The 24990-nt window shown below is 34.9% G+C and overlaps 1 protein-coding gene across 2 annotated transcripts in view; it reads right to left on the bottom strand.

Annotated features, from left to right (window-relative positions):
* The window catches only part of GPM6A (glycoprotein M6A), a 393567-nt gene that overhangs the window by 39066 nt on the left and 329511 nt on the right, over positions 1-24990 (bottom strand). For both annotated transcript variants that reach the window (XM_037831042.1, XM_037831041.1), the window contains exon 3: positions 7811-7967. In XM_037831042.1, the coding sequence (XP_037686970.1) occupies positions 7811-7967 (157 nt within the window). The remainder of the gene's footprint in view (positions 1-7810; positions 7968-24990) is intronic.

Genomic DNA, 24990 nt, shown 5'->3' on the forward strand with positions numbered 1-24990 from the left:
TTGCATAAAAGAATGTTCTTGTTCATGGGAAGTGTATACATGAATTATAGTGTATGTTCAAGGATGTGTGCAGCTAGCTCTCATATGTTCAGAAGACAGAGCAATAGATGATGGATGATAGGGAGGGAGGGAGGGAGGGAAAGAAATAGCGATGTGACAGCATGTTAAGGTTGGTGGATTGAGCTATCGGGGGAGGGGGGTCAGGGTATGATGGAATTCTTTGTATGGGGTTAGTATTGTTTTTGCATTGTTCCTATAACTTTGAATTTATTTCAAAAGAAAAGAAAAGAAATTAGAGGTCTATGCAGTATTATCCTGCTATGTACAAGTTATTTATGATAAAATATATATTTTAACATGATTACTTTAAATAGAGTATTTTGTTTAGGAAAATATGGAGCAAAAAACATTTTATTTCACATATTTTGTTTTTCTTTTTCAATAAGAGTATTTTAGTTGCCCTTGATATGATGTGATGAGAATGACAGTTTACTTCTATTGTGTTCATCCTTAAACCCATAACCCTAATCTAATTATGAGAAAAACATGAGAAAAATCCCACTTGGGGGACATTCCACAAAATACCTGATCAGTATGTCAGGTAAATCCCATTGGGAGACATTCTACAACATACCTGACCAGAATGTTTCAAACCTGTCAAGGTCATCAAACACAAGGCAAGAGTGAGAAACTACCACACTTCAGAGTAGCCTACAGAGAGACGACTAAATACAATGTGACGTTTTGGATGGGATCATGGAACAGAAAAGGACTTTTGGTAAAAAACTAAGGAAACCTAAATAAAGTATGGACATTAGTTAATAATAATGTATCAGTGTTGGTTCATTAATTGTACCAAATGTACCATCCTAATGTAAGATGTTAATAATAGAGGAAATTGTGTTTGGGGTATGTGGAAACTGAATAGCCTTCATTTTTCTGTAAATCTAAAACCATTTTAAAATAAAAAGTTTATTTTAAAAGGTACTTTAATATTTTGAAAATATAGGGAATAAAAAATGATATGGAATTATATCCTATGATAATCTGATATGTAGATAAATCTAATAAGAATTAAAATCCCACTGAAGATATAAAAATTTAAAAAATTCTTTGGTAGAATTATTACTTTTGTGAACAATATATCATGACTTGAGGAATCAGAACAACAAAAACAAACTCACACAAAACAAAACAAATATTGTGCTTTGAAGTTTTGTTTTTTATAGTTGGACTGAAACCCTATCACAATTTATGGGGATCTGAGAGGCATCAGCATGATTTGAATTTTTTTTTTAAATCTTCTTGGATTTTTGGCTGATGTATGCATGTCTTTTGTATTTAAAAAGCTAACAGTAGAAGCTATACATTTTAGAACAGATTTTCCCATTTTGTGAATGTCATTTTATGAAGCTAACAGAAAATTTTCGTCAACTTTTATACTGGAAATCTGAAAAAAAATAAGACCTTTTGTTTTATTTCTTCTGATAACGTTTTTAGCAGCATAGCCAATAAATCTCATTAGCTATACTGAGCTTGGGCTATTGTCTTGGTATTTACAGTTTAGTTCTGAAGCTGTTTGAGATCTACTTCAGATACTGGAGGCAAAAAAAAAAAAAAAAAAAAAAAAAAACCCTTTCCCACAATGCAATACTTTTTCAAACCTTATTTTTAGGTATTATCACTATGCCTAAAGTAGTTTACATTCCCTGATTTTTGTTTGTGCCTTTGTTTTTTTCCTGTTGAGTAACCAGTGTTAAACTCAATGTTACAATCTCTGAAAAATGTTGTTCCCATTCCCATCTTAGATTTGGTGTATCCTAGACCAGAATTCCGTTTTGGCACAGTCTTGGTTCAAAAGTGTTACTCTTTTAAAATTTAATTTCAAAAAGAGACTGAATTTTAGGGACAGGGTAGATATGCAGTTTCTTGATCACAGCTTCATTTGCAAAGTTACCTTAAGACTCCTTACAGACCATCATCAAAATAGAAAATCATCTCAGACTACTGAATTCATCCATGTTATATACAATGCTTCATTGTACTGCAAAAAGATAATTTGCCTAAGTGAATGAAAGCAAAAGTTAAAATAAGGACATCTCTGCAAGTAAGGAGCTTTCCAGTTAACGATGAAGAATCTCACCAAGATGTAAAACAGAAGGTGACTGATGATTTACAAAGGACCTTAATAAACAGATAACTATCCTATTAAATTAGCCTATATAAACTGTAAAACAATCTAGGAAAGTCTGATCCTGAGGTTGGGGGCATGGATTCTGTGCCAGATGTTTGAATTCAAATCTGGCTTTACCACCCATCCATCATCTGACCATGGACACATCATCATCATCTCTAGGTAGCAGGTTCCTCATCTATGAAATGAAGATAATACTTGTATCTACTTCACATAGTTGTTTGGAGGATTAAACACCCTAATATTTTGCTAGAGTGAATAGCTCAGCAACTGGCACACAGTAAGCATTTAACAAACATTACCTTCTTATTATTACTGGAAATATTATTGGTATTAAGACACAATTTAGACTATGAAAGGGAGTTGAGATTTATGACATACAATATAGATCTAGTGGTAATTATACAGAGTGTCTTACAGAACAAAGTCTATTATACTGTGGCCAAAATCTATGAACACCTGAGGCTAACTAACAGGAAAGGTATTGAAAAACAAACAAATAGAATATGTTTCTTTATCTGTAAACTGAAGTGATGATACTAACTACTTAATATGATTGTTTAAAAAATTGTGTCTGGCATATCATTGTTGATATAAGCCAGACTCTGAGAAGTTTTCATTGCTTTATTTGGCTCTCAGAGCAGTTAGATTTATGGAAACTGAATGTATTAATTTTCAGAGAGTAGTAAATTTAAGAAACCTATTACTACAAAAGTGTTGGACTTAAAAATCTACTGTCATGGTATAAATAAATTCTGGGATCCACAATGATGTCATAATAGCAATAGGAAATTCTTAGAAATAAGAAAAATTAGTTATGAGTGTAATAAACATCCCAAGATTTCAAGACATGACATTAAATGCCTCCCCAGTTGCAAAAGGATAAATGTGGGGATTTTATGGCTTAAAATTTAATGAGTACATACAGTTGTACACTGATGTTCATAGCAGCACTGCTCACAATTGCCAAGAGATGGAAACAACCCAAGTGTCCTTCAACAGATGAGCGGATAAATAAAATGTGGTGTATATATATATGATGGAATACTATGCAGCAGTAAGAAGCAACATGGATGAAACTTGAAGATATAATTCTGAGTGAAATAACTCAGATGTAAAAGGAGAGATATTGTACATTACCACTTGTAATGAACTATCTAAACAATGTAAAATCAACGTCTTATAATATAATATTGGGGACCCAGTGACAGACAGTAGTTAGTGAGGGTGAATGATAGTCTTACATGTTCAGATATGTTAATGATGGTGAATTCAAAGGTGTGGTAATGGATGGGGTGACAATTGCTTGTTAATGGGATTATAAGTATCAGAGCTCTATTGAAGGCAAATAGGAATGAAAGGGGTTGTTTAAAAAATGTTTCCCACAGATCGGCACCACAAATATAGATAGGTGCTTGTATGATATACTTCTAAGATATGACACTGGCATAGAGAATTGACAACAGAAGGTACATAGGAAAAATCTACAGATTGTGTACTAGGGACTATAATTAACAGGAATACCATACTCTAAAGTTCACTAAGTTTATTCGTCAGAAACTTAAATTCTTCAGAGCGCCCATATGCCAGCTAAGTCCTGAAACCCAGAGGCAATAGCCTCTTCAAGAACATCAACTAGATATGTCCCTTTTGCTCATAAAGTTGACAACCCTTTTCAACATGAACAGCTTAGGGTGGTCACTGCCTAGACATCCCTGAAGATCGTTAAAGTGATTAAACTAGAGGAAGGGGTAGCAACAGACAAGATGGAATTTAACAAAGGATTATAATACTGAATCTTTGTAAAATTTTCTTTTCCTTTATTGCTAGGGTATTAGAATAGCTAGAAGGAAAGAACTGAAATGGTAAAACCGTAATCCATAGCATCCTTTGAAATTTGTTCTATAGCTACTTGTTAAATTGTAAGTTGAAAGCTATATCTTTTTGTATATATGTTAGATTTCACAATAAGGAAATGACTGAAACTATGGTACTATAACTCATAATAACTTTGGAAATTTCCTATGTATCTACTAGTTAAATCATACTTTGAAAGATATTACCCTTTTGTATATATATGTTATATTTCATAATAAGGAAATAATTGAAACTGTGGAATTGTAACCTATAATATTCTTTGAAATTTGCTAACTACTTGGTAAATTGCACTTGGAAAGTTATCACTTTTATGTATATATGTTACATTCTACAATAAAGACATATAAAAAACAATGAGGAAACATAATCAAAGGAAATAAATATTTCTATATTTATTAAACCTAACATGTTTCTTTTTAATGTATTCAATAACATGGGCTGACTTATATTATATTGGGTGCCATTTTATATTTAACATAAATAAATTTTGTTACCTAAAATAATTTTATAACTTCTTTTCATATGATGCTTTTTATAAAGCAGTTAATGATGACTTAATTCCAGAAGGTTAATATTGTACCTCTCTATTTTATATATATCACATTCTGGATTTTGAGGAGAGCACATTAAAATTTTGAAATGAGCTTGAATTGGTCTTGATACTGCATGAGAGGAAACACTAATAAAAATTAAGTTATGCTTTCAAGAGCATTAATTAAGTAAAGAGAGTATTGATTAGCTCCCTGTATTCAGTGATACAATATGCTTTAAAAATTAATTGCATTTTTGATGAGATAGGTTCAATTAGTAAATTTATTACATTTTATGCATCATAGAGAAATACGGGTAGAATATTTTTGTACTAATTCTTGAAGCTTTTCATATAAAATGGCTATTGAAAAAAATAAATACCATCCTTTAATATAATTCAGTACTCCAAATAGAAATGTACTGAATATAACTTCAAAAGAACATTGTTAAAGCTAAGGAAAGACAGGCTAAAGGTGAAATCATAGACCATGAGGTAGACATGTGCTCCGGTTTGCTAATGCTGCCAGAATGCAAAACACCAGAAATGAATTGATTTTTATAAAAGGGGGTTTATTTGGTTACACAGTTACAGTCTTAGGTCCATAAAGTATCCAAAGTAAGGTATCAACACTCGGGTACCTTCACTGGAGGATGGCCAATGGCGTCTGGAAAACCTCTGTTAGCTGGGAAGGCACGTGGCTGGCGTCTGCTCCAAAGTTCTGATTTCAAAATGGCTTTCTCCCAGGATGTTCCTCTCTAGCCTGCAGCTGCCAGCTCCTTCTGTCTGAGCTCTTATATAGGGCTCTAATAAACTAATCAAGGCCCACACTGAATGGGCAGGGCCACACCTCCATGAAAATTATCTCATCAGAGTTATCATCTACAGTTGGGTGGGTCACATCCCCATGGAAACAACCTAATCCAAAGGTTCCAACTTAATCAACACTAATATGTCTGCTCCCACAAGAGTGCATCAAACAACATGGCTTTTTCTGGGGGACATGATACATACAAACTGGTACAACTTATAAACCATAAAAACTGAAAGATTAAAAAAATAAGTAACAGAATGGAAATATGAAAAAAAAAGAGAGGTAAGAGGCAGGGCAGAGTGAGAGAGGAAACTTTATTTTTCCTTCTGATTCCATGGAGCCACAGCCCTGTATGATAAGCAAGCAGGTGCAAGTGGAGATGGGGGAGTAGGTTCTGCAGTGCTGTCTGCAACTACCACTATTTACTTCTCCAGCTGTGGAGCTAGTCCCCTTCTTGCAGGCAGTGTTGGGATAATTGAGCATGTCTCAGAGGCCTCAGGCACTGCATTGCTGCTTCTGAAAAATGCATGTTAACTCAGCTTCTGCTTCTGCTTCAGCTCTGCTCCTTTTCCAGGTGGCAGAGGGGGTGCTAAAGGAGTGGGTGGTCATCTTGGTGGGCTGACTGTCTGCTGTATCGCCTCTGGAGGAGCCCACGCAGCTGCTGCCACCCTTCTGGTGTGTTGGGTGGGACTGGTGACACAATTGTTACTATTATAGAAAAAAAAATGTGGCTCATATTTTTGCTTTAAAAATTCTTCTTATTTGAGCTCTTTAAGATGCTTGAATGTCAGGCAGATAGATGATAATTTTACATAGATATGCATTTTCCTGTATGATTATTTTTTTTACTTCCACATACAATCCCCATTAAGTAATTTTACAATTCTGAATGAAACAACATAATTGAATGCACTATTCCTGGCAAGCAGTTACCCCCAATGGTAAAAATGTGCTTGGAGAACTTCATCTCTATCATTTCACTAATGCTTTAAGACTATGGGCTCTTTGAGCTGGATTTAGCTTTAGAGATGATCTAATGCCTTCATTTTGCAAATGAGTAAACTGTGACCCAGAAAAGTTAAGTGACTTGCTAAGGCACCCAAGTGGCATTACAATGATGCTGACTCAATTATATGAAAAATCTTGTCATTGAATGAATTCATTATACTGTAATGGCAGAGTATAAGTAAATCTAAAAGACAGCTTGCCCTTTTACTAGAGAAACAGCTTATGCTTCACAGAGAGCTGTTCAACCGAATATTCATATTATGTATTTAAATTTATCCAATTTCTTTGCATATTTATCTTCCTCTAGACCAGTGATTTGATATTACTGAGCTTCTTAGGTGACGGCCCAGTTTGAATCTCCTCAGTCCCATTATTGAGATTCTAGTTTTGCTCACACTCATGTATTTCACCCCTTTACTACAATGAGCATTGTCTCAAAATGCAGGTAAATGAGTTTTATAAGAAATTATTCTTAAGACAGGCAGAAATACATGCAAAAAGGATAAGCTATTTTATCAGATTATTATCATTACTGACACTGAGAAGCATAATAGAGCTAGATACAAGCTGGTAAAACAAATACTGGTAATTAATAGGTGTTTTTAAACTTTTCTGTAAATTTAAATATTTTATATCATCCTTTAATATAGACAGCTTACTTACTCTCATTTAATTGCTATAATTGAACATACCTTATATTACATAAGGGAAAAAAAGAAAAACAGTGTCAATCAAAGATGGAATCGCCAACCTTTCATCATAAGAAAAATTTCTGAAGAAAATGCAAAAATATTTTCAACCAGGTTAATCTTAATTATCACCACTCTCTTGCTTTAATAGATATAAATGCATTGTCTGCATTGCATTAACTCTGAGTGTGACTTCAAGTTTGATTTACTGTTAAATATCATATCAATAAAGATTTAAAACTTAGATTAATACATTTCTTACCTTATAGCAATAGAAAACAGGAATTACGTATATAATTGCCCCCAACTTTACAGTAAAATGCAAAGAAACCCATATGTAAGGAGTGAGGGGGAGAGATACATGTATTGCCTATAAATTGCAAACGGATTTTTCTGTTATTCTAAATATTGTATGGGAACCTCAAAGCTCTTTGGAAAAAAATTAATCACAATTCAATTGACAGTTTTTCTACCTCAGAAACAAAACTAGCTGTGTTGCATGATTTGAGAAATCAAAACTGAATTTTCACAAGGAATAATTTTAACTTACAAAATAATATCATCCTGGTTTAAGATAGCCATTATAGAAGGGAACATTACCATGTAAAAATATTTTAATTCATGGCAGATGAATGCAAAATCCTATGTGCTACTGAAATAAATCCAAATTAAACACTGAACATAGAGAAATAACATACCCAGGCGCTCACACATCTGCCGCAAGTAGTGATTTTGAAATCCCCATAGAGATCTTTGATGGCGCCAGTTGTGAAGAAACCTTCCACCATCAGCAAAATGCCATACACAAAGAATGCAGCTGCGATACCATAGATCACATACTTAAAGATGTCGATCCTGGTGGAGAAAAGACAAAGTGATTTATTTCAATAACTCTTCATTGCTTGTCTGAGGAAATTGATTTTTATGTGCTCATGGTTCCTTTGGAATGAAAGCTGTAGAATATTTATGTTCACAGCAGAGGTTGAATTTAAAAACACTTTTGCTTTATATGCTAGATGTTGATATGTAAATTTTGCCCTGTCACTTCCAATATTTTGTTAATAAGGGATTTAGGCTTTTCATGTTGATAAACTTCTTTTCCCTTCTAGTCTCCATTTTCCTGGGTTCACGGTAATGTAGTCTCAGGTAAGGAGAGAATTACACTTTTAAAGGAGTTGTCTTATATTCATTTTATAAGTAGGGTAGAAAATCATCATACAATGTCTTTAATTATGACCAAACAGCAAATAAAAAGATTTATGTACAGAATACTGAGTTTTAAAAACTCATAGTAAAAGGGGAAGAACGTTTTATGGTTAATGATGTATTAATTTTACAAAAAATGATATAGACCCCATAATTTTCATCATTATAGAAAGCCAATTGTAAGTGTGTTTTATTTCATGTTACTATAAAACATTGCTGGGGATAATGGCCATCTCTTGGCTCTCGCCTATCCCCACCTCCTTTTTACCTGTGTGCAGATGTACCAGTATGTTTCCATTCTACAGCCCAGGGGAGACGTTAGGTCTAATGAAAAGGCCTGACCGAGCCATAAACCTGGAAATGGGAAACAAGCAGCCCCAGCTGATTATCAGGGTGAAAACTCTCCGTGGCCAGGCCCCTCCTCCTGGGGTTTTATAAGTAAACCACCCTTGGGCAGCACAAATTTCTCTCTCCTCTTCGAAGCTAAGTGGGGTGTGCAGAGCCATCCACCAACAACAGTTGGCCTCCCCGGGAGACCTGCCGTGATGGATCTCTTCCCCTGCTCTTCTGGACTCTTTGGGCTGTGTAAGTAATAAAGTGGTCATTTGCTGCAAGTTTCTGTTGTGCCTGAGGCTGTTCCCAAGACACGTCGTATAACAACTTGCTCCACAAACATTACTAATATTTGCTGTTCATTATATCAATAATGAAAACTATTGTTTTATAGATAAATTAAAATTTTGGCAATTAAGCCATGGATATTATGTGGAAATGGCCCTGAGACAACTTACAGTGTAATTCCATAGAAGAATAGGAAAGTAATCTTTTATTTCTCACAATTGAGTGCCAAATAGTTAAAAAAGTAATTCTATGTAGCTAAAATAAAAAGGTATCTGGAAATTACACTAAAAATGGGAACACACAGAGTCATAGATGATAGATAGATAGATGATACACACATAGATAGATAGATAGACAAATAGATAGATAGAATTGTTTTTCCACAGCTCTATAACTAGGAAACAAGTATTCAATGTGGATAATAACAGGAAAGAACAATTAGTCCATTTATGAATTAAGATTCCATTTGCATTTCCATATATTGAAAATACTAATTCTATACTTAAATTCCAAATAATGTTTTTTAAAACCATAGGAATATTCATGATCATAGATATGGCCTGCAGTTAAAGAGTACTCCATTAGTATTCATTGTTTATTACATGTTGCCAAATCCAGTGTACTACTTTAGTACATTTTACATTCAATGTAGCCAGAGTTGTAAAAATGCCAGTGAAACGCAGATGATTATGTGGAGGTAAGACCAACTCAATGCTATACAACATTTACTTAATCTAAGAAGTATATCATCTCTAATATTAGTAATGTATGTAAAACTATATAAATGTCTTGTGAAAGAGGCATGAAATTCTAACCTAAAAGCTAATATACCACCAATATTTAATTACATAAATAGTGATGCTAACTACTGTTTGAGACTGTGGGTGACTTCGTGGGTATGACCATTTATAAGACTTTCAATAAACCCACCAAGCTTCCTTTGAACCAAACCTTTCTAATTTCCTGCAGGATTGAGATATTTGGTAATTTTACTTGGCAGGATTTCCTTTTAATTATTGACATCGCTACCAAAATGCAAGTTTCATGAAGGCAAGGATTTTTACAGTTTCATTCAATAATTGCTACATTCTATACCCAGAACAGTGCCTTACAGTTATCAAAAAATATTTGTGGAATGAAAAAATGGAAGTAATGATTATATAAACATATGCTTAATGAGTAACCACAAAGGGGCCAAAGAGGACAGAAGTCTCTTTAGCTTTTATAAGGATTTATTACGCATGAGCATGCTAGCTCTATTTCATCCCAGCTCTGACACCTTCATTTCAGAAAGAGCTTCAATCATATTCTCATAAGTTTTTCATCAGTACACTTAACCCTCAATATCAAAGTTATTAATGAAAATGTCACTGTGTCATTTACAATTTCTTACTGGAATAATAAATATAAAATAAATAAAATAGAGGACAAAAAGCTTCTTCATTCTTAACTGCAATTTTCTTAAAAAAAACTTAGGTTTGAATTTTGCATATCTATTTAAATACGTATCCCATAATTTCCTTCCTACTTAAAACCTGTCACATGCATTTGTCTAATAGCTCTAATGGCAGCATTTGTTGTTATTTTTTTTTAAATAACAATGCCTTGCAAATTAAAAATTCTATAATGTGGGAAGAAAAGAGATATTTTTCTATGACAAGAATTCTATTCTCACTGGATAATTAACATTTATGTCATCTGCAGCATATATTTGGTCTGAAATGCAGCAATATGTTCTACTACTATTTTTGGAAGGTTTTGAAATCTCTCCCTTTTGGATAAACAGATTTCCTCTCACTTTTCTATCTGTTCACACATGAGCAAGGAAGGCAAAGAGAACTTGATGGCCTAACATACAGGCATCTTAAGTAGGAAATTATTTCCCTAGAAAGGACTTGTATGGGAACACTAAAGTACAAATGACAGGAGGTAATAATAAGTGAAACAATCTTAAGTCATGGGACTAGAAATAAAGAAAACTATAAACAGGCTATATGGGAAATAAATTAGACAAAGAAAGATTTTTGGGTGATTTTTCTAGTTTTAGTGTAAAATAAATTATTAATCTATTTTAATCTCTAAAATTAATTATTGCTCCAAAGTCCTTCCTTTCCTTAAAAATTCACATGAATTTAATGAAACAAATGCTTTATACACTCAGAAACCTCAATGATATTTACTAAATGAAAAAAGGAAAAGAGCTTATATTAATGAAATCCTGATATAAAGAGAAACACAAAGAAACATATTACTGTATCTAAATGTACCAGTTTTGTAAAGAGTGGACATAAATAATTCTTCCAGCTCAAGATACAGCAGGGCAAAGGAGTCATAGTCTGAATCAGTCACAGATCATCATTAGAAACAGCAAAGGAAATGACCATTTCTACTAAATTCCTGGACCTCTGTAAGGTCCTCTTAGAGATATAAGCACAGTTTTATATCATATATGGAAAAAACAGATTTATAAATTCCAAGTTCATATGGAAGCATTCAATTTAAGGTTTCAAATTCCCTACTCCAACCCATAACAAACACACACACTTGCACATATACCCTTTCACCAATAAGGCAAAAGATGTATGTAAAGCCTGGAGGAGGCTGTCAGTAGTGGTGGAGGAAAAAGAACAAATCTTCAGGTAGTAAAAATTTTAATGAAGTCAAAAAAGGGGCCATGGTATGTTGAGAGTTACATGTAGTAGCTGAAGTTCCATTTTTGTAATTCTGATACACATTCATAAAAAGATTGCTATTTCTCATTGTCAAAGCTGAATTTTACTCTTTTCGTTAATTAGAATATGAGTGGAGTGGTTATGGAAGCATTAAATGATGGAGAGATCTTGTTGATGTTATAGAAAGGGGAAAATGAGGGAACAGAAAACTCAGTAATGCTGATGAAGATCTAGAGAATCTGGATGCTATAATATTTTTTTAACGTATGTGATAGCATAAGTTAAATTCTTGAATAAAAGAGAGAGAAGAGCTTGCTAACATTTAATGCACCAGAGCAGTTGTACAACACTGTTTGTCAAAAGCATTGAAACAGATGATGTGAACTGTATAAGCCTGCCCTGCACGTGAAAGAATCTGAGCATTTCAACTTACAGACCTAATTCGACATCATGAACACTTTGGAGAAATTAATTTTATGGTCTTCTCCAAAAAGTTTTTAGGTGAAAATGACGTAAAATTTTTTGGTATTTTAATTTTTATTTGGAAATAATTTCAAAGAATAACTGTACACCCTTTATCTATTGTACAAAATTTTACCTCATTTGTTTTATCTTTTTCCTGCATTTCTCTCTCTTTGGATAATTTTATATGAATATAAAGAAATTTTCTACAGTACAGTTATCAACCTCACTGAATATAATATTGATTATGATACTTGTGTCAAATCTACCATTTGTGTTCCAATTTTTTAATTGACCCAATAATGAACTTTATGGAATTTTTCCCCTTTAATATGAGGTCCAGACTAGGGGCAGGTATTGCATTTATTTTCCAGGTCCTTTATCTGAAACACTTTCATAGCCTTCTCTGTACTTATGAAACTGGAATTCTTGATGACTGAATCACATACCACACAAAAGACAGGCACAAGTCTTAATCTACGTTCCTGAGGGTGTGACTCCATTTGTAAACAGGATCTTTGAAGATCCTATTTAGATGAGATCAGATCGAACCAGAGTGGGCCTTAATCCACTACTGTTGAAGTCCTTATACGAAAAGGAAATTGGACATGGAAATGGAAGCCAGAAGTCAGTGGGAACCAGAGGAGCAGACACGAGAAGAAAGAGAGAGCCATGTGACGGAAGATTGTTGGAAACTACAAGCAAATTCTGCCAATACCTTGAAAGCGAACCCTGACAATACCTTGATTGGGCTTCTAGCCTCTAAAATCATGAGACAGTAAATTCCTGTTGTTAAGCCAACCCATTGTGCTGGCAAACTAAGACAACAGTGTTGAGGAATACAATCCCATCCTTCCCTTCTTAAATAGAATGTTCTTCACTTTGAATGTGTATGATGTTTCCTCATGATTGATCAAAGTTACATATTCTTGGCAAGAACACTATATACATGACATTGCATGCCTTTAAGGGTATCAGATTCTGAGCACATGATGTCCATCTCCCCCTTGGTAGCGATGTTAATTTAGATCATGTATCCAAGATGATGTTTGATTTCTCTACCATAGAATCACTATTTACCCCTTGCAAGTAATAAGCAATCCATGGGAAGATACTTTAAGATCATGCAAATATCCTGCTCCTTTTCAAAATTTCCCTCTACTTTTAAAGAGTTCATCAATGATACTTGCCTCATCCAATCTTCCTATCATGTTTGCAAAATGCAGATTTTCTAACTCCAGTACTGCTTCCACATTTATGGTATTCTGATGTAAGCAACATCTTGCCCTTCTCCGGTATTTATTTATTTATTTGTATGTTTGTTTGTGTCTATTTATTAAACTGGTGATATCGACTAATTATGGCCAGTATTTTTCTAAAGGTTTTAAAGTCATTATTATATTTAATTATTTGATGCCCAAATTTTTCTAGACTTGGCCAATGGGGGCCAATTCAAACTGGGTCATATGTCCTTGTGACATATGCTCATCATTTTTAAAAGTATACCTTATTTCTCACAATGCAAGGTGTTCCAGTCTTATCTTGTCCATACCTCCTCTAACATCAGAATTAGCCATGACTAATTTTGAGAAACCTTGGTGCTCATTGCTACCACAGTGTCTTTGCCTCTTGGTCTTTTCAGTATACTGAGGTAGAAAACATATGTACATATACATGCACATATCCATACACACAATTATATAAATGCATTTACATACATATGTACATACACATGCACACATATCTGCATATCACATACACATGAATTTTGTAGATGTCTTGAGTTCACAGTAATACCTCCAAACCCATTCCATCCCCATAGGCTTCATTATTGCCTTCCCCCATTCCATATTTGTATGTCCTTCGTCCTCAGTGAGAATGCTGAGTCCCAAAAACATTAATAAATTTCTCTTTGGTTCAATGGCCCAACAAATCTAAAATTGTTTCAGAATTGCTCATCTATACCGTTCCAAAATTTTATCTACTTCAAAAGAGTTTGGAATGTTTACAATTCTTCCCACTCCACCCAAGCCAGAGAGCGTATTATGAAATACTGTTTCTAAATTACTTGGATTAGGGACTTTTTTCTCTCCTTCATTGTGGTATTAATTTGAAATGAAATTGAGCCCATTTATTTAACTTTATTTCAGTTTTAGGTCCCCTTCCCAACCATACTGACATCATTTCAGTTTTTGCATATATAGAAAATACTTGCAAAGTTAAATATACTAAAAAAGATACACCCAGAGAAGTGTCAGGACCTCTTCTATACCTTCCATTCAGGTCCTCCAACTTCTTGTAAGTAGCCAATGTCACTGTTTTCTGGATTATCTTTCCTGTTTCTTTATGTAAAGGCAACTATACATACATTCCTATTTTCCCTTCTTTCTCATATAAGAGGTAGCGCACAACATATGGTCTTTTGCACTTTACTTTTTTCAGTTAATAACATCCCCTGGAAATCACTCCATATTAGTTCATCGAGATCTTCCTCATTCTTTTTAATAGTTGCATAGAATTGCATTTGGATATATGGACCATCGATTGTGCACTCAATCTCTTATGTTTTGGACATTTAGATGGTTACCAATATTTTGCCATCACAGATAATACTGCAGTGAATAACCTTGTGCATATGTGTTTCAAACAGTCAAAGGAATATCTTCAGAGTAAATTCATAGAAGGGAGATTAACGAGTCAAAAGTAAAGGCATATGTGGTTTGGTTAGATATTGCCAAATTCCTCTCTGTAAGGGCTACCAATTTGCATTCCGACCTGCAATATATGAGAATCCCTGTTTCCCCACATCCTCATTAACAGAGTGCCTTGTTAGGCTTTTGAATTATATTGCTAATCTGATGGACGAAATATGATATCCTATTATGGTTCTATTTATCTTAGTACGATTGAAATTGAACAACTTTTTACATGATTATGGGCCATATTTAGATATTTTTTAGTGAATTGTAGATTCATGTTTTTTGCCTATTTGTCTACAAGATTTTTGGTCCCTCTCCCCCTCCATTTTTAAAAGGTCTTTGTATGTTGGGGATATGATCTTTTTATCCATAATATGTGTTGCAAATATTTTTCCCTAGTTTTCCATTTGTTTTTGACTTTGTATATAGTGTTTTTTCATGAAACTCAAAAAAAAATCTTGTATGTGGTCAAAGTAATCAAAGTTTCATTTTATTATATTTAGGATATTAGTTTTAGTTATAAGCCTTATAACACCGAGATTATAGAGGAACTCACCCATGGTTTCTTCTAGCATGTGTATAGTTTCATTTTACTACTGTTAGATCTCTGATCAATTTGCTATTTTTTCTTTGTTTTGTGTGAGGAATAAATCTAATTATATCTTTCCTAATGGTTAGCCAGTTGTCCAAATATTATTTATTAAAAAGGCCATATTTGTACCATTGATTTGAGAACTATGTCTATTATCTAAAAGATTTCTATATCTAGTTGTGTCTATTTCTGTTCTATTCCACTGATCTGTCTGTATAATCATACTGTATTATTTTCAGTTTATACGCTATGTTATTTATTTATATCTAATATATATTTATGTCTAATATATCCAGTTTTCCTATTTTCTCAAGAGTTTACTAGGAGACATAGTATTTTCATTAACATAACTTGTACATTGAATTAAAATCAGTAAAATACTGTGCATGTGCATGTATGTATTACGAGAGTGGGGGGGGTGGAGGGGGGTAGGTCTAGTCCCTCCTTCCAACCTGGAGAGATGATTTTCTTTTCTGTTCTCCCAAGTATTTAATGTTTCACACTGTTGCTTATGCTCACCTGGATTCTTCTCACAGAAAAAAGTAAAGGATAGGTGCCTCCAGAAAGAAATATTTGGGCATGCTTAGTTGGTCCCTGTAGCTCTAAAAGTTTCTAACATTTTCATTCTTACAAAACGTTTTTACGCACATCAGTTGTTGCAAGAGCAACAAACAGCCTTGGTTACTTGTGATAGATTAAGAAAATGGCCCACCAAAAATGATGTTCACTTTCTAATTCCTGAAACCTATGAATATTTCATTATATGGCCAAAAAGGTGAGTATTACATTATATGACCAAAAATGTTATTAAGTTAAGGATCTTAAGTAGAGAGGTTATCCTGGATAAATATAATCACATATATCCTTATAAGAGAGAGGCAGAGGGAATTTTGAAAGAGACAGATGGAAGAGGAGAAGGTGATGGGAAGGTTGTGACAGAGATTGGCGTGATACAGCCCCAAACCAAGGAATGCTGGCAGCCACCTGAAGCTGGAAGAGGCAAGGAAGAGTATCTAGGGAAACACTGCACTGACTAGATCTCAGTATTTAACCTTTGGCTGCCAGAACAGAGAGAGAATAAATTTTTGTTGTTTTACACCACCAAGTTGGTGGTAATTTGTTACAGCAGCTACAGGAAACTAATACCATTACTTTAACTTATGTGCTTATTTATTATTTATTTATTCATTTATCTGAATGTGAGTACAGCTTGAAACTAATTCTTACAAAGCCTAATACACTTGTATGTTTTAAATAATTTATTAGAATACAGTTGTTTTAACAATAATGCAGGCAAGTTTCTAGAGTATGTAATATCACTTTTAGAATGGGAAACAAGGAATTTTAAAGTAGGAAACTGGTTGCTTCTTTCTGAGCATTTAAATCAATACATCTCTGCATAGGAGATGAGTAGATTTTCCATTCTAGAGTACAGATAATATTAAAGCTAACAGTTGCATTTATTTTTCTGTTTGTGGTAAAGAAAATAGTATCCACAATTTTTAGAGATGGCATTGAAACCACTTTGGACGGTTCAGGCTGTGATCAACAAAACTTATTTTTTATTTAATTAAATTTAATGTGTAATTCAAGTTTAGCATTTATTGCATAATTAGGAGTATACCTGCAAGTTATTGATGACAGTTAAACAATCATAACCTGTTGGATTTACCTTTTCAAAATTTAACTCAAACACTATGCAAGAATTACTGGTAGTAAGAACTGCAAAAAAGTGGTCTACCTGTGTATTAGTTTCCTACTGCTGCTGTAACAAATTACCAGAAACTTGGTGAAATAAAAGGCATTTATTCTCTTACAGTGCTGGAAGTCATAAATCTGAAATAAGTCTCATTGGCTAAACCAAGATGTCAGCCAGGCTGTACTCCCTCCAGAGGCTCTAGGGTAGAGACAATTTCCATGAATGTTCCAGCTTCTAAAGCCTCTTCTCTTGCATTTCTTGGATAATGGCCCCTTCCTCCAACTTCAAAGCCATCAATGTCACATCTTTTTCGGTCCTCACTGGAAGGTAGAAAAGGTAATGAAATGGACTCTCCTTTAGAACATCCAGAAGGAACACAGCCCTGCCAACCCCTTTATTTTAGCCTGGGAAGACCCACTTCAGATTTATGACCTCAAGAATTATAAGATGTGTTGTTTTAGGACACAAAGTTTGTGGAAATTCGTTACAGCAGCAACAGGAAACTAATATATTTCTATTAAAAGCAGCATAGTGGTAACGGTCATTTCAGATACATCTCTGTGCATGCGCATAGTTCAGATTGCTTCCATGCACTAAATTCCTACAAACTTGATTTCTAGACATAAAACATTTCATGTTTTTAAGGCACGTATTATTAAAATTGTGTCCAGAAAATTTATACCAATATAAAAGTACACTGACAAAGAAAAAGAGGACCTATTCTCTTTGTTTTCCAACACCAGGTTTTATAAGAAAATTTTTATGCTAAGTTGATAATTAAAGTAATGGTGTCTTAGTTTAAATTGCTTGTGATTTTTAGTTTGGTGTATATATATATATATATATATATATATATATTTTATAAGCTATTGATCACTTGTTTTACTTTTATGAAGTGACTGGTCCTATATTTTGCCAATTTTTGTACTAGAATGTATGTCTGCTTGTTGGTGTCTGTGGTGGTTTCAAGCTATATGCACCCCAGATAAACATGTTTTTAAATATAAAATCCATTCCTGTGAGTGTAAACCCATTGCTAGTAGGAACTTTTCATGAGACTATTTCAGTTAAGGTGTGGCCCACCTCATTCAGGATGGGACTTAATCCTATTACTGAAGTCCTTTATAAATGGAATGAATACAGAGAAAGAGAGAGAGGAAGTCATAGAAGCAAGAAGCTGAAAGCAACGAAACTTGGAAGAGAAGGGAGAGAGGAGCAGACGTGGCCATGTGCCTTGTCATGTGGCAGAGGAGCCAAGGATCTCCAGCAACCAGTCTTCAGAAAGAAAGCATCAACTATCTGACAGCTTGATTTGGGCATCTTCTCAACCTCAAAACTGAAAGCTAATCAATTCCCATTGTTTAAACCCAACCCATTTCATGGTATTTACTTTAAACAACTTAGGAAACTAAAACTGTCTTAGTTTTTTGTTTATTGAATTAATAACTCTTTGTTATGTAAGTTGGAACTATTTTTCTGAGATGTCTGTGTACTTTTTCATGTTTTTTTCATAATATTTTGATGTACAGTATTTTAATTTATGTTATGTAAAACCCATAAACATTTTCCCTTGCAATTTTTTCTACTGTTTTAAACATTTTACTCCAAAATAAGTTAAATCCTAATCTATATTTCCTTCTAACTTTTTTCAAATTAGTTTACTTTCAAACTTTAACCTTCAATCCATTTGAAAGTTTTTAGTGACCATATGAGGTATATTATTTTACATGTATTTATAAATACTACTAGGTACTGTTTTAGTTTCCTAGGCTGCTCAAGCAAATACCATAAAATGGGTCAAGTTAAAAAATGGGAATTTATTCACTCATGGTTTGAGGCTGGGAAAGGTTCAAATCAAGGTGCCTTCAAGGCAATGCTTTCTTCCTGAACACTGTGGCATGCTGGGGATGGCTGCAGGCAATCCTTGGTCCTTGGCTTGTCACATGGTGAGACATATGGTGGCATCTCCTTTTTCTTCGAGGTTCTGTTGATGTTCAACTTCTTGCTTCCTGTGGCTTTCCCACTCAGTGTCAGAATTTCATTCTCTTATAAAGGACTCAAATAATAGGATTAAGACCTAACCTGAGCCACACCTTAACTGAAGGAATCTCATCAAAAGCTTGTACTTACAATGGGTTCACACCCACTGGAATGAATTAAGATAAAGAACATGTTTTTTGGGGGTGTCCATACCTCCAAACCACCACACTCCACCCTCTAGACCCCAAAAAGACATGTTCTTTCCATAACAAAATATATTCATTTCATCACAATATCCCAAAAGCCTTTCAAAAACAGGTCTTGGTACAAAGTCTCATCAAAGTTGGTTTGAGTCTGGTCTGTCCTGGGCACCATTTCCCTCTTTCTGTAGACTTGTGAAAATATACAATGGAGGAACAGACATAAGATAAACATTTCCATTCCAACAGGGAAAATTGTGAAGGAAAACAGGTGTCATGGGTCCCAAACAATTCTGAAACCCAACAGGACATACGACATTAGATTTCAAGGTCTGAGAATCATCTATGGAAAGATGTTTTATCCTCTGGGCCTGAAAGATGTGGCAAGCCCACCTCTTTCAGTGTTTCAGCAGAGGGCATGTTCTTCCTGAACACTGGGGTGAAGGCTCCATGTTCTCCAAGCACTAGAGGTGGCCAGGCTCTCTGGGAATGCCAGGCACAGGTCCCATCCTCTCCAAGCACTGGGTGGCAGCACTTTTCCAGAAGAATGGGGCGGATTGCCCGCCCTCTCCATGCACTGGTGCAGACTTGTCCTTTCCACACTCATGGGTGGGCCTGCTCACTTGGCCCAAGGAGATATCTTCAGTTCAGACCTCAGCTTCCATGGTTTAGCCCTTGAAGTCGTCCTTCCTTCAGTCTGTCCCTACTCTGTCCCTTTTGGTCCAGGCTGGCAGTAGTTCCATTCACACAAATCTCACACACACAAAAAAATTTGTCAGCTTTACCTGTAATTCACAGGGGTCTGGTCTATCAGACAGGACTTTCCACAGATCCTTCCTGCATAACTGCATTTCTAATCCTGATTTACACAGAAATTTCTGATGGGATCCATGTTCAGTTAAACTCTCACAAGAAGCCCTGCTCTGGATAGGCTCAGAATTTTCCAAACCATAAATTTCTGGTTTCTTTTTGCCCAGGTGTTCAGTTCTCAGCTTATCCCTTTCCTCTCTCATTTCACTATAAACTGCAAGGAGAAACCAGGCTGTAACCTCCACACTTAGCTTGAGAGTCTCTTCAGCTAAATATCTGAGGTCATCACTTTCAAGTTCTGCCTTCCACCTCACATCAGGATTCAATTTCACCAAGGTCTCTGCCACCTTTCCTCTAGTTTCCAATAACGCATTCATCATTTCCTTCTAGAGACTCATCAGAAGTACCTTCAGCATCCATATAAGTCTCTTCAAAGCAATCTAGGCTTTTTCTATCAAGCACCTCACAGCTCTTTCAGCCTCTACCCATTAGTCAATGCCAAAGCTGTCCAAATTTTTGGTATTTGCAACTGCAGCACCCCACTCTCCTGATACAAAAATCTGTTTTAGTTTCCTGGGCTGCTTAAGCAAATACCATGAAATTGGTCTGGTTAAACAATATGAAGTTATTTGCTCATGGTTTGTGGCTGGGAAAAAGTTCAAATCAAGGCATCATCAAGGCAATGCTTTCTTCCTGACGATGTGGCATTCTGGGACTAGCTGCTGGTGATTGTTAGTCCTCAGCCTGTCACATGGAAAAGTACATGGTGGCCTCTCCTGGTCTCTGCCTGTTCTTCCAGTTTCCATTGATGTTCAGATTCTTGCTTTCTGTGGCTTTCTCTCTTTGTGTCTGAATTTCATTCTGTTATAAAGGATTCCTGTAGCAGGATTAAGAGCCATCCTGGGCCAAACCTTAACTGAAGTAATCTCACCAAAAGGTCCTACTGACAATGGGTACACACTCACAGGAATGACTTAAGATAAAGAACATGTTTTTCTGGGGTGCATACCTCCAAACCATGGATGTACTTAAGTATTTTTGACCCTTAGTCTTGTGTTCCATTTGATATACTTTCTATGTTTGTGCCAATAACATATACTATTAATTGTTGTATCTTCACCACTCCTTTTATTTGGTTAAGTTGCTGCATCCCAGAAATCAGCCCCAATACTTCTGCTACCATTCCTCGATTCATACCTGCTTGGTCCAATGTAGATGGCATTTTGCTTACATATGTTCTCTAGGCCAGTACTTAAGGATAAGGGATTTGTCTTGCTCTGATTTGCATCCTTAAGGTTTAACACAGTGATTAGCACATAGTAGTATTCCCCTCCCCCCCTTTTTTGCTGAATGAATGAATTCCACAATTGACTAACCAGACTAAAGCTTAACCTGAAAAAGATGTCTATGTATTTGAAAACAAGAACACTTTAGAAATTTAATGGCTTCAAATAATTTTAAATATATTCTCAAACTTGATTGTTGCAATAATTCCATTAGCCAAATTAACACTGTTACCAAGAGAGCTGTCCTTGAACAGAGAAGATTCAGCACATGTAGTATTGTAAGCATCTCAGAACTGGAGGTTCCTTATGAATCTTGTCTAAACACCTTCAGTGAGAGGCATAATACTGTATTCCACGGAAGGCCATGTACCCTTCAGAAAATTCTGACTTTTGTTAAGTTTTTTATGCTGAGCTAAAAACTACTTCCCTATAAATTGATATCCATTAGCCAAGTATCTTTCTTTGAACCATAAGGAACAAGGCAAGTTTCCTTCTACTGACAACCTTTCAAATATTATTTGAATGAAACCTTCATGTTTTAATTTGCAAATATTTTATTGTAAAGTGTCCATATTCCTGAGTGTTGTAAAAGAGATTATAAATCAGATCCTTGAATTCTAATCCAGTATGAAATCTATTCAGATGCTACCTGAGTTGAAATCTCTTACCCCAGTCAAACAGAAAAACTAGTAATCAGTAGGAATACTAAGGTAAGCAGTGTGTCTCCAAGGAAAAAGAGACTCTGGGAAGCATTATAGGAGGTATTAAAGTTGTGAAATAGTTACCAGGAAGATATCATCATCGTTATCATCAACATTATGCTAGTAAACTCTTATATAATGCTTATTATGTGCCAGCACTATAACAATTGTTTTAAAATCTCAACTTATTTAATCTTCATAACAACCATTAATATCTCCATTTTATTAATAAGGACCAAGGCAGGGTGGTTAAATATCTTGTTCAAAGTAAGATAGGTAAAAAGGGGCAGGAACAAACCCAGAGGGTTTGGCTATGAAATACCTGCTTTTACCCACCACACAATGTTGTTTCTCTAAACTGCTCACGGTTTAAATAGTTTTTGTCATCTTATATTAGGGGGGTTTCTTAATTTTTTTTTTAAAGCACTCATTTGAGTACGATTAGCTGCATGGAATTATTGCCTAATTAGATGCATGCTGATTATTATTTCAGGAGTGAAGAATTCAATATGGTTTCCTTACATAAATTCTAGCTATACTTAAATTATTTTTGACTCCCCAAAACTAATCAATAATCTCAAATCAATACTAATTTATCTGATCTTCAAACAAGTGCTAAAAGTAGAAGACTTCTGCAATCTGATGTAACTGCCAATCTTAGATCAGTACAGGTAAATTTTTAGTTTGCATATTATTATGATTTCTATCAGCCTATGAAACCTAGTATTGTCTTGCCATGGATTCATAGTTTCCTTTCCCGGCTCAATTCCATCCATTAATTTACCTATAACTATTTCCTATTTCATTAACTTTCAAGGAATAAGCATCAACTACAAACAGACTTAGAAATTCACTGATACACAAAGGTAATTGAGATTGAAACCAATATATCTATTTTAACTGAGCTTACTGCCTGCGTTTGTTTTAAGTAGACAGGGCTCATAGTGACTTAAATATCAAATAATGTGTTATCTAGTTAACTCAGTTTTTAAGGGAATGACCTGAAATCACAGTCATAAAATTAAAAAAAAAAAATACATTCACTCTGAAAATCAGTGGTACAGATCCTGATGTCTCACTATAATTTATCAACTCGAAGGCAATCCCTGTCTAATAAGTTACAGGATGGTATATTTATGAGTAAATCTGTCTCTTGCTCAGGAGAATTATTCCAGAAGCCAAGCTGCTTAGCAAAATTAGTGGTTTGCATCATTTTATGATATCTAATTTCCTAACCAGTTTCCATATTTCATTTTTCTATATAAATTCACTTTGCAGTATCAAAATATCTACCCTACTTCTTGCTCACTTTTTCAAGTGAAACTTATGGAGCACAATAACACCTTGAAAGACACCCTCAGATAAGAAAATCTGAATCACAAATCAGAAAAATGTCCATCTTGTCACAAAACAGAAAGTGGCTATGTAATAATCTGTTTCCAGAGTGAGGGGGGCAAAATAGCAATGCCAAACAAACAGAAGCTGTGGTTAGAGGTAAGAATAACCCCTAATGGAATAGCGGGTTAAGTTACACACTTATTATCACAAAATTTAGGAGTCTAAAAATGAACATGGATCCAAGAGACTAAAACAACAGCTTGAGGGATGAAAAGCTCCTGGGAAACCAGGTATAAGAGGAAAGACAGAGCAATGTGTGTGTGTGTGTGTGTGTGTGTGTGTGTGTGTGTTTATAATGATCAATGGGTCACAAAATCTTTGAGAAATTTACTCTTTTCTCTTTCTGGGGGCCTCCAAACATCAAATGGAATGTGATAAAATGGCTTGCTGATGACATCCTCTCAGGGTATAGGAGCTGGATTTCAGATCATCTCTCACTGCTGAGGGCTAAAGTATGGGAATTATTTGCAAATTTATTTACTAGGAGTAGGTTTTGTGTTCTAGATAGATGATTAGTGAAATGAAATAATCATATTTCAGCATACTTGGCCTTCATGTATCTTCTTGTAGACTTGGAGATACTGACCGTGTTGGGATAGGTGTATGACTTTGAAAGGAGGAAGCTGATGAAAAAGAGAGAAACACAGAGAGAAAGAGATATGCAGATTCTCTCACAACACTTGAAGATAGAAAGAAGACAGTAATTCCTCAGATCTTGAGGACCACAGGTGGAAGACTGGGATCTTGGGCAACTGGTTTTATCTGTACTTACTTTGGTTAGATCAACCATGAAAGCTATGTAGAAAAGAAATCAACACTGTAAAAATTAGTAAAGTTGGCTAACAAGTCTTTCTTTCACAATCACTCTCTTATGTCAAACTTACCTTAGTTTATTTCCAAGCAAGATGTATTGCTTGCTTGCACATCTCTTACTCTCCTGTGCCTTATATTTGATTTATTTTACTTCCTGTTTTCACTTTAGCTTATCCATTCATCTGATACCCTGTAAGTCTGCCATAAATAGGGTAAACTCTACCTCCTCTAAACCCGTATGCAATGTTTGAATTTATCGATTGACACTAATTGTACTGAGCACTTTATGATACATACCTTGCCTTTGTGTTTGTTTTCATGAACTGTTTGTTGGCACAGGGAGTGCCTTAATCTGTTTAGTAGCTCCAAAGGGCCTAGTATAAGGAATTTTAATAATTTGATATATGAAGGGATAATTTGGGCATATTTTTATTCCAATCAAAATTACATTCTTCCACTTCTGGAAGATGGTGCCTAGGAGAGACAGGGCAAAAAAAAACACCTTCATGAAAAATACTAGATAAAAGCCAGAAAGTGACCCAGAACACCAGTTCCAGCAATGCAACAGCTGGACAATGTCTGCTAAATCCACAGGGACCATGCACTTGGTGAAACCTGGAGTCTATGTTCTGAAACAAGTGAGTAAGCCTGCTGAATATCCAGCAGTCATGCTGCAGTGTGGGGAAACCATGGGTTGGTGTTTGGAGTCAGACTAGTTCTTTTTTAAAAAACCCAAAAG

Source organism: Choloepus didactylus, chromosome 3, assembly GCF_015220235.1.
Source record: "Choloepus didactylus isolate mChoDid1 chromosome 3, mChoDid1.pri, whole genome shotgun sequence".
Taxonomy (NCBI): domain Eukaryota; kingdom Metazoa; phylum Chordata; class Mammalia; order Pilosa; family Megalonychidae; genus Choloepus; species Choloepus didactylus.